At 43.8% G+C, this 18,016-nt stretch overlaps 1 protein-coding gene across 1 annotated transcript; it reads left to right on the forward strand.

The window, feature by feature from the left end:
- The first annotated feature begins 2,804 nt into the window (after window positions 1-2,804).
- On the forward strand, window positions 2,805-17,268 carry GGH (gamma-glutamyl hydrolase). Its single transcript, XM_081917605.1, has 9 exons — window positions 2,805-3,008; window positions 5,426-5,540; window positions 6,032-6,082; window positions 7,390-7,474; window positions 7,934-8,072; window positions 11,680-11,786; window positions 12,011-12,101; window positions 12,670-12,807; window positions 14,155-17,268. Exons 1-9 carry the CDS (start codon window positions 2,861-2,863, stop codon window positions 14,274-14,276), a joined length of 996 nt encoding a protein of 331 aa, XP_081773731.1. The 5' UTR covers window positions 2,805-2,860; the 3' UTR covers window positions 14,277-17,268.
- The last annotated feature ends 748 nt before the right edge of the window (window positions 17,269-18,016 follow it).

The raw sequence follows: 18,016 nt of genomic DNA on the forward strand, positions 1-18,016 counted from the left end.
TTGAAGACAAACTATGTTAATAGGGCTGGAGGAAGTGCTTTGCATTCAAAGTACTTCCACCGAACAGTATGTTTTTGTCTGTATGGGGGATGCTCCATTTAAACGGAGCAGTTTTCCTACTGCATAGGAAGGTAAAGGTAAAGGGACCCCTGACCGTTAGGTCCAGTCGTGGACGACTCTGGGGTTGCGGCGCTCATCTCACTTTATTGGCCGAGGGAGCCGGCGTACAGCTTCTGGGTCATGTGGCCAGCATGACTAAGCCACTTGTGGTGAATCAGAGCAGCGCACGGAAATGCTGTTTACCTTCCCACTGGAGCGGTACCTATTTATCTACTTGCACTTCGTGCTTTCAAACTGCTAGGTTGGTAGGAGCAGGGACCGAGTAACAGGAGCTCACCCCGTTGCAGGGATTCGAACCACTGACCTTCTGATCAGCAAGCCCTAGGCTCTGTGGTTTAACCCACAGTGCCACTTGCATCCCATGCATAGGAAGCTATTTACACTCAAAATGCTTCCTCCAGAAACATTTCAAAGGAACTCTCTGTAACTGCCTATCAGCTGATCAGCAGTGGCAGCAAGCCCATCACAAGGCAAGCTCCCAGCACCAGTCAGCTGATGGTTGCTGAATGTGCATCTTCAGAGGAGGTTGCTGTAGCTGCCACTCTAAAACTTTTAAGGTAAAGGTAAAGGTACCCCTGCCCGTACGGGCCAGTCTTGACAGACTCTGGGGTTGTGCGCCCATCTCACTTAAGAGGCCAGGGGCCAGCGCTGTCCGGAGACACTTCCGGGTCACGTGGCCAGCGTGACAAAGCTGCATCTGGCGAGCCAGAGCCGCACACAGAAACGCCGTTTACCTTCCCGCTGGTAAGCGGTCCCTATTTATCTACTTGCACCCAGGGGTGCTTTCGAACTGCTAGGTGGGCAGGCGCTGGGACCGAGCAGCAGGAGCGCACCCCGCCGCAGGGATTCGAACCGCCGACCTTTCGATCGGCAAGTCCTAGGCGCTGAGGCTTTAACCCACAGCGCCACCTGCGTCCCTCCTAAAACTTTTATGAGTGTCAATAATCTGAGGTTATTACCACAGCTGGTGACTGACAGGTGGTTAGGTAGCCCATCTATCAAAGTTGGCCTGCAGGGGTTGGATGAATTAGGGATCTGGCCTACTGGTATTGTCCCATAAGCAGTGCCCAAAAGCAATAGCCCTCTGCTACTGCTATTCCCCAGCAACTAGTATTCAGAGATATACTGTCTCTGATACTGCAAACAACATATATCCGTTATGACTTGTAATCAGCAATAACCTTTTCTTCCATGGATTTGTCGAATTCCCCTTTAAAATCATTTAAGTTCATAGGCGGCAACATGCCTTGTAATGAAGAATACACTGTGTGAAGGATGACTTCCTTCCTGATTCGGTTTCACCGAATGACCCTGGTTTCTAGCATTATGAACCCCTGCTAGTTTTGGTTGCCATTTTCTGAACTTTCTGACTCTACAGTGTATTTTTTTGAGATGCAACAACTGGAATTCTGCACAGTACTCCCAAGTGTGTTCACCCCATGGATTTGTATAAAGGTAATATAATACTGCCAGCCTTATTTTAAATTTCTTTCCTAATGACGCCTAACATGGAATGTGCATTTTTCACACCTACCATACAGTGACTTAAAAGTTTTGATCAGCTATGCAACACAACCCCAAGGTCTTTTTCCTGCTCAGTCTCCATCAGCTCAGACCCCATAAGCATACATGTGACTTTTTGCCCCATTGTGTCATTTTACACTTACGCTGAGCTTCACTTGGCATTTTATTGCTCATTCACTCAGTTTGGAGTTACCCTTTCGGAGCTCTTAAAGTCCCCATTTTTACAGTGCTGAGTAAAGCAAACTTGGTTCCCACACCGCTTCCCTTGATCCCATATCATTTATGAACAAGTGAAGAAGCATCAGTTCCAATACAGGTCTAGGTGGATATTACTTCTTATGTCCTTCTATTGGGGGAACAGTCCATTTATTGCTTCTCTCTGTACATTATACAGTACAAACACAAATCGAACACACTGCTTCCACCGAAAACAGCAGCGCTACTATGTCCTCAAGGAACTATTTCTAAATATGAATAAACATTGACACACCCAAATGGTGATTATTAAAATTCACCATTCGTTATAGGTGTGCTACACCATTTATGACACAATGGCCAGTTTGCTAGGCTGTAGTACTAGGCCCAATAAATGTCAAGGAAGTTTGTTGGGCAGAACTGCCCTTCATTCCTACCTGATTTTCTTACTGGCTGCCTAGAAACCTCCCTAGATATCATCGTCATTTGCATGCTGCCTTTCCATAGTTAAAAACCATGCTCGAGGCGGCTTACGACATGGCAATATTTACATAATTACCCAAATGCACTCATAAGAAACCGTATCAAAGCGCCCCACAACGAAATTAAGCAATCCCCACACAAGTTATAACGAGATCTATAAAGAGTAGTTTAATATCACAAACAGCAAGATGGACACAAACAAAATAAAATCTTGACTCCAACAACCCCACCCGGCCTAAATCTCCCGCGCGCACCGATGCCCACGCAGGCATTTCCAGCAGTTCTTCCTCCTCCGCCTCTTTTTGCGTTGCCGGCAAAGAAGGAATGAGGAAGAAAAGGCGCAGCGGCGAAGAAGCGCGCCTTCTCAGAATGCCGCTGCTGCCCGAGGACTACATTTCCCAGAATGCCGCGGCCGCCCAGCCGAGATGCGCCCTGATTGGACGGCGTTGCAAAGCCGCTCGGCGCCGGGGCTGAGCGTTCGGCAGAGGCGCGCGCCATAAGACGGGCGTCGCGCGCGGATCCTGGCTCGGATCCCCGAATGCTGCGGGCGGACATGGCGAGCTGGGCGGGACTCGGGCGCGCGCTGGGCGCCTGCTGCCTCCTGGGCCTCTTCTGCGGCGCCGCGCTGCCCTTCTCGCTGCAGGGCGCGAACGAGAAAGCCATCATCAACGAGAGACCCATCATCGGTGAGTCGTCGCGCTCTGCGCTTGTAAGGGGGGATCCCCGGGATTCTCCAAAGAGCCAGAGAAAGAGTCCTGTTGCCAGGGAACGTGGACGAGGGGAAGGGGGGAGAGAGAGAGAGAGGGGAAATAAAAGAAATGCAAAGTTTCCCCTCCCTCCTTTAGCTCGGTGGGTCGGGCACCTATAAATCGTAGAATTGTAGAGTTGGAAGGGCTAAAGCATGAATGACAGATGAGCATCCAACTTCTTCTTTAAAAAAATAATAATGTTATGCTTGCACTGGGATCACCCAAGGGGGTTATTTGTGAGACCAGGTGGCTCTTTCGCACTTGATTCTTATCACCCCAGTTGTTTCAGATGAATCCCGGCTTTTAAAATGCAGTGCTGCTTTCCAAGCAAATGACCTAGGTTTGAGTAGGAAGATCTGCAAGGTGCCGCCTGGTCGCAGTTGGTTCGAGATCAATCAGTATCACCTGTCACTGGCGAGAGGTGCTGCTGGTAGATTAAAACAAGCAAGCAAACATGGCATCTTTCAGGTGTCTGGGGCAACTGTGGCTTCTAGAATACTTTTTTGATTTTTCCTGCCATTTCCAAGCGACTTCATTTCAGGGGGTACAAGAATTAATGTGTACCCGTGGTTGACAGCCTGTTCCTATCGGTATGTTTACTTGGAAGTAAGCCACCCCAGTGAATTCATTAGCAGCAGCTCTTAGAGAAATTGCACAGGGTTATGGTCCTAGTCTTCAAAATATTTCGATTGATGTAATGATGATTTTAGCCTATCTGTGCAAGTAGCGAAAGGCAACACATTCACCCAGACATCACCTGTTACTGGGGGAAATGTACCTCTGTAGAAATCTTGAAACAACACTAAGAATGCCATTTATGAAAGAGGCTCACTATCTTTAATGAGACTTTTATCAATTGGCTGTCCTCCAGATGTTTTGGACTAAGCAAAGTCTGTGTGTTGAAAATCCACCTTTTAGTGACTTTTATTTATTTTGATTTGTGATGGATTGTTGGCAGAGGGTATGTAGTAGATATCCAGAAGATTTGCAGTAAGTAGATTGGTAAGGATTCTGACTCCTCAGTTGTTTTACAAGAGCAACAGATTGACTTTTGCTGAAAAGTAGGAAGCTAATTGGGTGGGAAAGGACTGCGCAAAAGGACTGTGAATTCAGTTCAGTTCTGGTACTTAAATTCCTGGGCTTAAAATGTTACTGGAGGCACCCTGAACACTCATTCAGAGTCTTCTGTGCCTGACTTTAGGGGCAGATCTGCTCTGTGGTATATATAGGGATTCTAGCAAAAAGCAAAGTAGATCTAACAAACTTAAAGTCTGCCCATTCCTGTTCTATACTCCCTGATGGAAACGATGTCAGTAACAGTGATTTTTGGAGAGAGTGTGACTACCCATAAATTTATAAAGTTCCTCGTTCTAAGGTTTCTGTAAAACACACACACCACCACCACCACCACCTCCTCCTCCTCATTTTGTTGTTCGATTCCAGAAGGAAGAAGTGCTTGTTCAACACCAAGCTGATGAGCTGGCAACCTGGAATGCCTCAACCTCCCCTCCCCCCAATTGTGGTGCAATGGGTCTTGTGACATAACTTACTGGTATCATGTTCTGCTGTGCCTGGGTTGTGAACTTTCGGAAAGCTGGTTCTAAATTCCTTTTTGAAAAACCATATTTCTGATATAGAGAGTGTGATAGGATGCTTGCTGGAACTTGTCTGTTTTCTGGATCTAAGCATTCAGCTGCGTCCGTCAAATTGTGAAGCACTCAAGGGCTCAAAAGTGTATTGTATTTCAACAAGTCAGTTTAAAAAGGATAATGCAGGTACTTTAAAATATGGTATGAAAAATTTGCTTTCATGATGATATAGCAGACCTTTGACTTTTAGGCTATTCCATATTTCATATAGAATGTATTTAAACGTAGCATGAAATCCATTTGTAGACAGTCATGCCTGATGATCACAGATTTTCAGAGTGTACTTCCTCAAACACGTAGTGAGACATACATGCAATTTCCATGTATGTAATTTATTTATATCATATCATTTCTATACTGTTTGCTTGTAAAAACAAAAAACAACCCCCCCAAAGGAGTTTACAAAAGGAATCTACTCCTGCTTTCACTTTGCTTTCACATAAATGCTTTCTGAGTATAAAATGAGTAACATGCAAACCAATCTTAAATATAGTTGTGTTTAACACCATCTGAACAAGTAATTACCCCACTGCTGCTGCTGGATTGTCATTGTGATGTTATGAGACACCATGTTCTTTCTTGCTTTCAAATATAGATAATATTAAATTAATCATCACACCCCACCTACTGCTAGTTTATCAGCGGCATCTCAGTTTTTCCTGTGACCTCGCTGATCCCTAACTTTTTCCCTCTGGATCTTTCTAGGAATATTAGCACAGGAAACTGACTTTAAAAGCTTCCAAAAATATGGAAGTTCTTACATTGGGGCTTCATATGTGAAGTTTATTGAATCTGCTGGAGCCCGGGTAGTACCAATCAGGTAAGCTTGTGTGAATAATGTGCTCACAATGCTGCAGTGCAAAGTAGAAATTTTCTCAGGACAATATTTGCCAGTCTTTAGGGTAGAAGCAGATTAGCACTCTTCAGTATGGGTGTATTTGTGAAGCAATTGCATTGTAGCGGTTCAAGAGTTAGACTAGGACTGGAAAGATCGAGGTTCAAAATTCTACTTAGCCATGAAGTTCACCTGGTGACCAGTCACAACCTGTCACCTTAACCTACTTTGCAAAGTTGTTGCGAAGATTAGGGGAAATGTGTAAGCTGTCTTGAGGTGCTTAGAGGACATAGATGTGACTCATTAATGACACTTTCCAGGAAGTCTGCACTAGGGACTGACTTAACATGAATTTTAATTGTAGCACAGGAAATTGGCGTTAACCTTTTAGTTACTGTACTAAAAACTATTCTAAACTGATGCAGGGAAGCTATACATTTCTAATGCAACTTTTCATTTCCTTTTAATTCCTCCAGACTGAATCGTTCAGATGAAGAATATGATAAGATTTTCAATTCTATCAATGGGTAAGCGTCCTAATGAACATCTATTTTGTTGCTACTGGTAGTAAAAGTGAAGAGCAGCGAAGTGGAAGGAAGGCAACTGAGACAATATCAGAGACTCAGATTCCAATTTCTATCAGGCCTTGAATCTCATTGGGTGTCTGTTGCTCAGCAGTTTACCTTGAAAGGTTGTTGGGAAGATGATAAGGTTTGTAAAGTACATTGCCATATGCAAAGTGTTACAGAAGTTAATAGATAATGAAAAAGATGTCACAGTAATAGTGTACAGATAATAGTGTCTGTAATGGCGGCTTTTTTGTGCTCTGCTTGGTGATAATTCTGTGTATTCTATAACCTGAGTATGCAGTTCCTAGCATTTCCTAGCAGAAATGTGGGGCTGTCAGTACCAGAATAAGAGACCAGCTGAAATGAAAACAAACAGAACAAATCTTTATTGTGGCAGGCATAGCATATACATTTAACATTGGTTTCTTGTTAAAAGGCGTGTTAAACAGAATCCTGGGTGATATTTCCTCTAATGAAAAGTGCATATTTGTCTACATATTCCACACAAATTTATTTGAGCTGATTTGGCATTCACAGCTGCTAGCCACTTAATTTTTATTTTTTATTTACACAATTTCTAACCCACCTTTCATCATCGGTGATCTCATGACAGGTAACAACCATTTGAAAAACAAATGTGGTTATGGAAAAATGCTCATGCAATAATGGAGTTCGCATCACTGTGGTGTAAACCACTGAGCCTAGGGCTTGCTGGTCAGAAGGTTGTCGGTTCAAATTCCCACAATGTGGTGAACTCCCCTTGCTCGGTCCCAGCTCCTGCCAACCTAGCAGTTTGAAAGCACATCAAAGTGCAAGTAGATAAATAGGTACCGCTCCGGCAGAAAGGTAAACGGTGTTTCCGTGCGCTGCTCTGGTTTCGCCAGAAGCAGCTTAGTCATGCTGGCCACTTGGCCAGGAAAAACTGTCTGTGGACAAACGTTGACTCCCTCTGCCAGTAAAGCAAGATGAGCGCCGCAACCCCAGAGTCGTTTGCGACTGGACTTAACTGTTAGGGGTCCTTTACCTTTACCACTTGGAAATTGAGGTTTTTATTTCCAAGTACTATCTTCCTGCTCCTCCCACCGTGTTCCATGATGACTGTCTGAACAACCCTTCCTTACAGTACTTGAGTATGTTACTTTTTCTTTAAAGATTGTATTGCAGATCCTTCCGTGATTACAATCCAGGTTTATCCATGTTACCTTTGTGTGATCAATCGGCAGTTCACTGCTGCTGATGAAAGTGTTGTCATTTTGTTTGCTTAGGATTCTCTATCCCGGAGGTGGTGTTAGCCTTGAGACTTCTGAATTTGCCAGAGTTGCAAAGATATTCTACAATAAAGCACTAGAGGTAAATATTGGAGCATGCCAATATTTTTGCATTGGGGCGTTGGCAATGTTGAGGAATGACAGTTGTTGGTGCCTCTTATTTTCACACCTTTCTAGCTGGCATATGGGTAGTCATACAACTCTGCCTTATCTTTATGTGCATGATTTTGGGACTAGGCTGTAAGATGTAAAGAGAATCATTTAGGGTCATCTAGTCCAACCCCCTGCAATGCAGGAATCTTTTGCCCAACGTGGGCTTGAACCCACAACCTTGAGATTAAGAGCCTCATGCTCTACCAACTGAGCTGCCCCAGTTTCTATCCTGGTGATGTATGGGGAGTCCCCAACCTCTTTGAGACCTGGGGGCACATTAGGAAATCTAAGGAACTATCCTGCTGTCTTCCTAGATAGTTAAATAATGGGGAATATAAATGTCTAGGATCTGTAGCTATTGATTTCTCCCCCTTATTGTTGTTTCCAGGCTAATGATAGAGGGGACTATTTTCCTGTATGGGGGACATGCTTGGGACACCAGCTGCTTAGCGTTCTCACTTGTGGGGAAGACCTGCTCACCTGGACTAATACGGATGGCTTTGCATTGCCGCTGAACTTTACTCCAGGTAAAAACTCAAGAGTTTCAGTTCACAGAAGACTTATGATGGGGGGTGGCAGTGATAATAAATTCTGCAAGTCAAAGTGAAATAATGACTTTGAGAATGCATTGAGCTTTGAGGTCCTGGAGATGTTTAGTCTTCTATCTCATAAGTTTGAGAGGCCTGATACTGTGCTGCGCTGGAGATCCGTAGTAGAATACAGGGTCTGGTGAAAGAGTCCCTTCTTTGGTATTGTAGTCTGGCTCCATGAACTCTGCTGAAACAGACTGTTGCTGTTGGTTCAGCTATGCTGTATAATGAGTTTTAGGGGACTGAAAGAAAAGGATAGGAAAAGGGTCGAGAACTTGTGGCCTTCTGGATGTTGCTGAACTACAGCTCCCATAATATTTGGCTGTTAGACATGCTGTCTGGGGCTGGTGGGAGTTTGACAACACTTGAAAGGCCACAAGTTCTCCACTGCTGGGATGGAGCCCCAACACCAGAGTAATGGCTCTGTCTCCTTAGAGCTAATGATGACACTTGCTAGCTGTTTAGAGCAGCAGTGGAAATTGAGAGTTTCATAATGTGTGGGATGCTGTTACTTCTTGAGCCTCTGTTTGAAAATTACAGTGAACTGGGAGTGGGGACTCTTTATCTGGAATGCTACAGATCACACCTGAATCTGGTTATAAGCAAAATGTCCAAATATTTAATTTTCACATGGCAGCACCACTTTTGTTGGCACTGACCTATGATGTTACATAGTGGGTGGGTCATCTTCCTTCAAAGCAGGAAGTCAGCAATCATTATGCAAAGCAGGAAATTAGCAGTCAGTGAGGGTTTTTCCAGAACATTTTTGGTATGGTTAAACCCATGGTTCTTACATGTTAACCACAAAAGGAACGCCCTTAAGCTCTTGCATTTTAAGGAAGGAATATTGCTTTTTTCTAACCTTCACATTGCAACTCCCCTCCCCCCCCACTGAAAAGTGGTGCTTCTATTACAGTTCTGAGCATTGCAAAGCGCAAGGGAACACGCGGGCGCAAGTGTTGTGGACAGTGACTGTAATGCTGTCAGTGATTAGAGGAATGATTATGAATTACTGTTTTTAATTGCCTTAAACAACTACATTTAGATGCTGAGCATTCCCCACCATTTTTCACCCTGTGTTTATTTGAAGCCTGAGTTCTCCTCTCAGCCAGTGTGGTGTAGTGGTTAAGAGCGGTAGTCTTGTAATCTGGGGAACCGGGTTCGCGTCTCCGCTCCTCCACATGCAGCTGCTGGGTGACCTTGGGCCAGTCACACTTCTCTGAAGTCTCTCAGCCCCACTCACCTCACAGAGTGTCTGTTGTGGGGGAGGAAGGGAAAGGAGAATGTTAGCCGCTTTGAGACTCCTTAAAGGGAGTGAAAGGCAGGATATCAAATCTAAACTCTTCTTCTTCTTCCTCTGTCCTGGAGCCCAGTAGGATACCCCATCCTGCCCCTGCTACTAAAATAAACACAGCTCTTTCCTTGCAGCCCTGCAACATGGTTAACCCACCTCCATTAATTGCAAATGGGATACAGTGTGGCTGATGCTGGATTGCACTAATGTGTTAATAAGGAAATGGCTACTGGCCCTGATGGCTATATGCTGTGCCACCTCCAGGTTCTGAATTCCTCTGAATTCCTGTTCCTGGGGAGCTGCTGCCCTCAATGCCCTGCTTGTGGGATTCCCAGAGGCATCTGATTGGCCAATGCAGGAAAACAAGCTGGGCTGATGTTCTTAGATAAGAGTCTGTGTAATTGAAAGGTCCTAAGCCAAATACTGGTGTGGCTCTTCTTCCAGCAATTAATAGGTGGCTTGTCATCTTGTTGAGTTAATCCTGAATCTATGCGTCATAATGCATTCCACTAAAGTGAATATGACCCAGAAAATGACTCTGAATACATTATTTAGCAGATTGGGTTGCATTTGCTTTGTATTAAACCAAAAACAAGGGATGCTTGCCCTGAACCACTGGCACAAAGGAGGGCTCATGGGAGTGGCTGGGTGCAGGTGTACCAAAGGAGATGCCAAAAATGCTAGAGTGATCAGTTCTAGTGCTTTATTAGAGAAGGTGTAGACTTACAGCAAATCAGCCCGCCAGTTCTCCTAGCCTTTGCCAGATGCAGGACAGACTCTGCAGCAAGGAGATGACTTGTCAGTGCCCAAGCAAACATTCATAATTTATAAACAAAGCAGCATACGTCCCTTTTCCTACGACCTCCGCTGCTTCACCTGCCCAGGTGAGGGCAAAAATGGCAAATGCCCAAACCTTACAGACAGCTCCCCGTTCTGGGCTCATAGCCCAGCACCCCAGGCCTACAGATGAGGATAACATCTAGCTTATATCAAAGCAAATGAATATAAACATATAGAGTCAAACCTCCGTTGTCAAATGTAATCCGTTCCAGAAGCACGTTCAGCTTCTGAAATGTTTGACAACCGAGGTGCGGCTTCCATTTGGATGCAGGAGCTTCCTGAACTCAAGCAGAAGCTGCGTCAGATGTTTGGCTTCTGAAATTGTTCAAAAACCGGAGCATTTACTTCCGGGTTTTCGGCATTTGGGAGCTGTAACATTCCAAAACAGAGGCGTTTGGCATCCGAGGTTTGACTATATGAACTTGTTGCCGCGACAACAGCCAATTAATTGTGGTGCTATCTTGACTATCAAGATGGAGTTAGCAAAGTTTCTGGAACAATTCACCTTTGGTTCAACACAATGCTTACAGAGTTTTTTCATGAAGTTTGTTTTATGTTTTACACTTAGATAAAGGATTCTATGTAATGGGGAGGGAGAGTTGAAAATAATATCAAAATATTTCACATCTGGGAACCAATGTACCACTTTGGTTCCAGACAGTACATGGGTAGACAACTATAAAAAGCCCAGGACACAAATTTTCATGGCCTTCTAGCTAGCGGCTATGGTGGCTCATTTAACAAAAGCAATGTATTTTGCATTAACTCTGGATGTTTACTTCATACTGTCCAAACTAAGCCTCCTAGAGCAAAATATGTTGTGGAACTTTTATAGTCAGCATGACCTTGACGGAAGAGATAACAGAAGCAGTTTAAGCCAGCTGTACTCAGCGTCTCTGAAGGAACATCATGAACCTTCTGCTTGTTTCTTTCACACAGAAGCTTCCAGGACCCTCTTGAATTAAGTAGAATAGGAAAGATCTCTAGAAATCACATCAATACTTTCTGCACTGAGAAATGCAGACTGTCAAAATAAACACCACTATCAGAACCATAGAATTGTAGAGTTGGAAGGTACCCCCTAAGGATACCAATGTGTGTGTGTCATTTGACATCAGTTCAGTTTTTCTAAGCGCTACCTGAGCTCTTGCAGATCAGGCATGCCTTAAACAAATGGGCACAGCGGCGTAGCGTGGGTTGTCAGCACCCGGGGCAAGGCAAGTAATTTGCACCCCCTAACCCTGAATTTGCTCCCCCTAACCTGTGGATTTGCGCCCCCTAACCCTAACCCCCAGATGTTATGCCTGGTGCGGCCGCCCCCCCTGCACCCCCCACGCTACGCCACTGAGTGGGCAGGCTGCAGATAGTAATATTAACTCTTCTTGTCTTTTTTTTTTTTTTTTGGATAAGATGCCAAAAACAGCGGAATATTCCAGGATTTTCCTGCTGATTTGTTGCAACTGATGGCTTCTGAACCCTTGACATCAAACTTCCACTTCTGGAGCCTTTCTGTGCAGGTACTTTTAAAGTTTGCATGTAAAACATTAATTTAAAATATACCAAACTGCCTTCTACAGCTATGACCTCACAAAGCAACATGCTAAGGTGTGAGAGATAAGGTGTAAATAGTAACAGCAGGACAGATGCACATGTTAATAGGAGAGGGATTAGTAGAAGGATAAAAGTGCCCCATCTAAAAGAATATTTTGTAATATAAATAAAAAAACCCTTTCTCTTACAGAATTTTACAAATAATGAGAAGTTGCGCAACTTTTATAAGATCTTAACAACTAATGTTCATAACAACGTGGACTTCATATCTACCATGGAAGGTAATGTAAATCAGAAGTGCAGAAGCCTTTTCTGCTGAGGGCAGCATTCCTGGGGGCGGGGGGCTGCGTGCTCCTCCCTCCTAGCCCAGTGAGTTGCTGTGTCTGTGTGTGTGTCTCTGTGTGTGACATGTTACTCTTGCCAGAGATCTGAACCAGTGGGTTACAAAGGACTTTCCTTCTCCTCCTCCTCCTTTCATTGCTCCATCAGTTCTACCCTTCCACCCCTCTTCTGTCCCTCTGGGCCTGAATATTGTCTCTGCCACACCAAACTCACTGAGTGGCTAGCCATTCTGTCTCAGGGCCCCCACCTGCAAAATGGAGGTAATAGCCCTGACCTACCTTGGAGTTTGTAAGGTTGTTGATCGGCATCTATCTGCCTTGGGAAGCATGCATGAAGTGTTTTGGACGCAACCCAAGCTCTATTTAAATGCTTGTTGTTAATGGTAATATTTTGTGTGAAATTCCTTTAGAATCTTGGTTAGAGCTATAAATCCTGCATCCAAACTTTTAAGAGAAACTTGTTGTCTTATGTGTGTGAGTTGATGGAAACCAATTGGTTATTTTCTAGCTCACAGATACCCTGTGTACGGCGTCCAGTGGCATCCAGAAAAAAATCCATATGAATGGAAGAACTCAACAGGCATTCCACATTCCCAGGCAGCTGTAAAAGTCGCATACTACATAGCTGACTTCTTAGTCAGTGAAGGTATTAAAAGTTTTTAGATGGCAGTTGTGAAATTTTACCTGAAAGGAGAAACGCTTGTATGTTGAGTGGCAGTTTTTTCTTACAGCTAAACTGTGAAAATATAAATTGGAATAGTTAGTGGCAGTGCAACCACATATTCTGATTAAAGAAAAATTAGACAAAACAGTGCCAGCTTTTATCCACACAATGCGGGGGACAATATTAGAGTCGTATCCCATGTTTTCACTTGCTCGCTGGACTTTCTCCTCCCTGGTTGGGGGAACCCCAGATCAGCCTAGGCAGAGTGGGGAGGGTTGAGAGAGGGAGCAGGTAAGTTCTGTTGCACAGATGGGTTTCCTTGCACCAACAGAACTTCACTGAATGCAGTCCTTAATGTTTTGATCTTAACCATTGAGCAGACAGGCCTAGTCAAAGGAACTGTAGAATTTTTGAGACTAGTAGTAAAGTAAGGCAGGCATCTTCTAGGGTTGTCTCGTTCTTGACATGCTGGTTTTACAACATCTCCAGAAAAGTTTGCTTGGTGCCATCCTTACCATCTCTTTCTTTTAATTACCCAGGCCTTTTTATACAACTTGAGTGTTTACAGTGCCTCTTAGTCTTTACAATTTGTGTTTTACTATATATAGGCCAGAAAAAGAACAAAAAATTAATGCCGCTTTCATTGTTTTGAATTATGTTTTGCTTTTCCAACTTTTGAGAGCTACCCACAGAACATAAGTTATAGGGTGGCTGTTCAAGTTAATAAATACCAAAAAAAAAAAAATGGTCTGGATGGCTGGTTATTGGAAGCTGCAGTACTCAGACTGCTTGTTCCATCCCAATATCATTGGTGTCAAGAGGACTACACTAGCTTAGGGTTGCCATAGATCCAGGATTTCCGGGATTTGTCCATTGAAAAGAGTGTCGGGGCGGAATTTCTGAAAATTGGTAAAAATGTCTGGGAAAACCCGGACTATGGTAGCCCTACCCTAGAGAAGTCCCCTTGACATAAATGATACTGGGGTATTTTTTTGGCAAAGCTGAACTATTGTCTTGTGGCTACCTAACATCTTGCTCTAGACTAATTTCTTAAGGTTGATTTCAGCAGAACATACATCCTATGTGCGTTTGTGTAGCAGAATGTTCTTTTTTTAAAAAAGGGGAGGGGGGTTTTTTTGTTGTCTTCTAAGAGAGAGGGAGCCCTGTGTGTGGCTGGCACTTCCCGCAAGTGCCTCTGAGGAGACCATTAATTCTCTGTGTGACCCAACTCTTACATTTAGTCTAGGATTGCTAAAGTGCATTTGACAAAATTTGTTCTTTCACAGTTGATAACATGGACGTAATACATAATTCTCCAATGTTTTGCAGCCCGGAAGAGCAATCACCGTTTTGCCAACAAAAGTGAGGAGACCAACGCACTGATCTATAATTTTAACCCCGTTTTCACAGGGCCATTTTCCTCCTTTGATCAAGCTTATTTCTTTGATTAAATTTCCAGCCAGAAATAGGGGAGAGGCGGCCTTAGAAATGATGTAGCTGTGGCATCTTTCAGGATTAAACACAGTGAATTACAAAGAGCCAAGATGACAAGACTGCTTACAAGCTCCTTCTGAATTAATTTTTCCAGTCCTCTCTGTTGAATTGCACTTTTTTTTTGTTCTGCTGTGGCACAATCAGCCGACAAGAACCCCTTTGAAAACCCCATTGAAATCCATGTGTCTCAGATTAGTAATTCAGTGTGAGGACAACAGTTGCAACCCTTACGCAAGTTTTGTCAAACTTATTAGGACTCTATCCCACCTTTCAGATACCATGAAACTCAAGACGCTTTCCCTCACCTTATGTACGGCATTGCTGCACGTTAAATGCTCTAAGCTTGTTTGCAGACGGGTCTTGTAATTGTAACTGCTAGCACTTTTTAATCCACATGACAGAGAAATGTTAAGTCCTCTTTTTGTGCACCAGTGTGAATTTTAAAACCTTATTTATTTGAAAATATTGAAGATGCCAGTCTTCATGTGGCTTGAAGCAAATGAATGTTCATCTATGATCAGAGAATCTATTTCTGTTCATATTAAACTGTATAATTACTGGTTTGATATAAACATGTGCAGGTAATCAACCTTTCGATAAAGAACAGGATTCCCCTTGAAAGTACATCTCCTGTTTGTCTTTCCTTTTCCCCCGGCTCCCCAAATTCAGCATAGATTAATCTCCTGCGGTTTCTTCCTTTACTTTCTCTTTCTGCTTTAAATCATGCTGCTTTTCCAGGTCTGGATCAGACACTCTCACCCACGCCACTGATCAAGATACCTCCTACTCTCCTGTTTCCCTTCTTAAGGTCTACTTGAGGAAACAAACTGAATGTTCCCTGAAAAAACGTTATCTTTTTTAAAAAACTACATGTTTTATTTCTTGCTCTTCCTTCAGAGAACTTGAGCCTTGGGGTTCCCACTGAACAGGTCCCTGCCACATTCATTAAAAGGATTTTTATACAGCCTTTGATGTAGCATTCCAAGCCAGTGTATGACAGAAAACAGCAATAAAAAAAACTACAGGACAATAAAAATACAGCAGCAATTCAGAGCAAATTGAAACCAGAACCCCATCCTCTGGGATTAAAGGTAAAGGTACCCCTGCCCGTACGGGCCAGTCTTGCCAGACTCTAGGGTTGTGCGCTCATCTCACTCTAGAGGCCGGGAGCCAGCGCTGTCCGCAGACACTTCCGGGTCACGTGGCCAGCGTGACAAGCTGCATCTGGCAAGCCAGTGCAGCATACGGAACGCCGTTTGCCTTCCCGCTAGTAAGCGGTCCCTATTTATCTACTTGCCCCCGGGGGTGCTTTCAAACTGCTAGGTTGGCAGGCGGTGGGACCGAACGATTGGAGCGCACCCTGCCACGGGGATTCGAACAGCCGACCATGCAATCGGCAAGTCCTAGGCGCTGAGGTTTTACCCACAGCGCCACCCGCGTCCCTTCCTTTGGGATTAAACACCAGTAAAAGTTTAAATTTTAAATACCTCACAATTCCTCTGCACCCTGGGACATAGCTTCACCATTGCTGTAGAGGCCCTTTACGCCAGGCCTTGTTGGTATTATTGTGCCTGCCCTTCTATGCGCCACGTCTACCCAACTGCTTCCTTACAAATTGGGTCCTGTGCTGCCTCTCCAACCTGAATGTGATGGGATCTATGTCACTTCTGCATAGTTTAGGCACTGGTCCAAGTAAAACTGCCTAAGTTGATGTAATCCTGCATATGTCTACTGAGGCTTACTTTCAGCTAACTGAGAACAGCCTTTAATACAGTGGGATTAGTTATATTAATGCTTGATGGGATAAAAGGTAGTACCTGCCCTATAAGATTTACAAACATTGTTTTTGTTGCAAAACCTGCAGTTTTGAAGTCACACACGGAATACCTCATCTAAGATGGTGATGTGTCACATTGAGACCTAAGAGTTTGTTCACATAGAATGCATGCAGATTTTACCGAATGACAGGTGTCTCTTGCTTGGATGGCAGCTTAGGTGCTATTAGCTGTAATTTGCACATTTCAATTGACTGTATGTGTATATTAAGCATTGTGATTAAACATTCCAAGATGAAGTTTTTTGAACAGTAATATCAGAGATAGGATTTTCATATACCAAAAGCAATTTGTGCCAGTTTGGAAGCCTGGATTCTTGCCTGAAACGCGCATGGACTTTCTGCTCCCTGCATCGTCTTGAGCCCCATTTTGTGGAAAAGTCTGATGCAAGCCATTTTGTTCTTGGAGATCATTGGACCTCTGCACTAGATCCAAATGGCCACAAGAGCATGTGTTTCCCATCATAGCCTGTGTGAAGGGAAAGCTCTGGGCTTTAATGAGGCACATTTTTTAGCTTTCTCCGTAACTGAATGCGGCAGACATATGCACATCCTTTGGGCTTTCGGATGTTCAACCAGAAGTGAATTCCAGATGAGACTTTACCAGTCATAGGACTATTTATTTCTCTCTTTGATTATGCTTTATCATGCTTTTCCTATACATGTTTGCCTTTATAATGTTTAAATGATAATATACACATAGGCTGGGCTCAAAATTGAACCTAATGTAAAATAATAAAAAAATGAATGTGGATATATTTGTCTTTTTAAAAAAACCCTGTTAAATACAGTGGTACCTTGGGTTAAGTACTTAATTCGTTCCGGAGGTCCGTTCTTAACCTGAAACTGTTCCTAACCTGAAGCACCACTTTAGCTAATGGGGCCTCCTGCTGCTGCCGTGCTGCCGGAGCACAATTTCTGTTCTCATCCTAAAGCAAAGTTCTTAACCCGAGGTACTATTTCTGGGTTAGCGGAGTCTGTAACCTGAAGCATCTGTAACCCGAGGCACCACTGTAGTGAGATTAAACTATCCACTTGAATCCAAGCAGGTGCCCTTCTTACTTGCTTTTCAAGCCCTTCCTGCTGTTGAATAAAGGAAAAAACCACAGACTCAATAGTGCTTGCTGGTAGTAATTCATGTCAAGCATCTTTACCATAGGGACAATTTTCACTATGAAAGGGTTGGAAGATGGGGAGGGCAGGGGTTGCCAGCTTCCTCTCAAACCTTCAAGAATGGCATTTATCACTTCGCTGAGAGCTACTTATCTTTAAAAATATATATTAGAGTATCTTTCTTTGGGTAGCAACAGCTCCTCTAACTAGGTCTATATTAGTGGGGAGCTACACTGCTTCCAGAGCTATAACATGGGTGAATGGAGTAGAGGCTGGTTGTGAGTCTGACTGTTTCAGACAGGAAGTTGCTTCATGCGAGTCCCCTTTAGTCAAGGATCGCTTTGACTCAAGACAGAGTCTCACTTTAGCTTTCTTTCCCCATGTATGTCAATGGAGACAGCACTGCCTTCATCAAGTTCCTTGGGGCAGAATATAGAAAGTATCCCTGAAAACAGTGGGGAGAAGCAGCTTCTCCATTGAGAAGTATTGGGGAAAAAACACTCCTTGGTAAGGGGTGAACTTATCCAGCAGGCATTTTGGGAGGGGCAGATTCCCACCCCCCCTCCATGGAAGTCAGATGAGACAGCACTTTGACATCAGCAGAATTCTATAGAGACAAAGGCTTTGAAGAGTTATGTGTGTATCTGCTCTAGGCTCTTTAGGGAAATGTGTGCTTTTCCTTGAACTGAGGACTGACTACCTCCAAGAAAGCACCCCTACCCTTTGGTTCCATATTCATCCAAAGCTGAT

The sequence above is a fragment of the Podarcis melisellensis genome (assembly GCF_964234715.1).
Source record: "Podarcis melisellensis genome assembly, chromosome: 7".
NCBI classification, from domain to species: Eukaryota; Metazoa; Chordata; class Lepidosauria; order Squamata; family Lacertidae; genus Podarcis; species Podarcis melisellensis.

Coding starts and splice junctions, on each gene's coding strand:
- GGH (XM_081917605.1), top strand. CDS start 2,861: ATGCTGCGGGCGGACATGGCGAGCTGGGCGGGACTCGGGCGCGCGCTG. Junction 3,009..5,425: donor CAACGAGAGACCCATCATCG/GTGAGTCGTCGC, acceptor GGATCTTTCTAG/GAATATTAGCACAGGAAACT. Junction 11,787..12,010: donor TCTGGAGCCTTTCTGTGCAG/GTACTTTTAAAG, acceptor TTTCTCTTACAG/AATTTTACAAATAATGAGAA.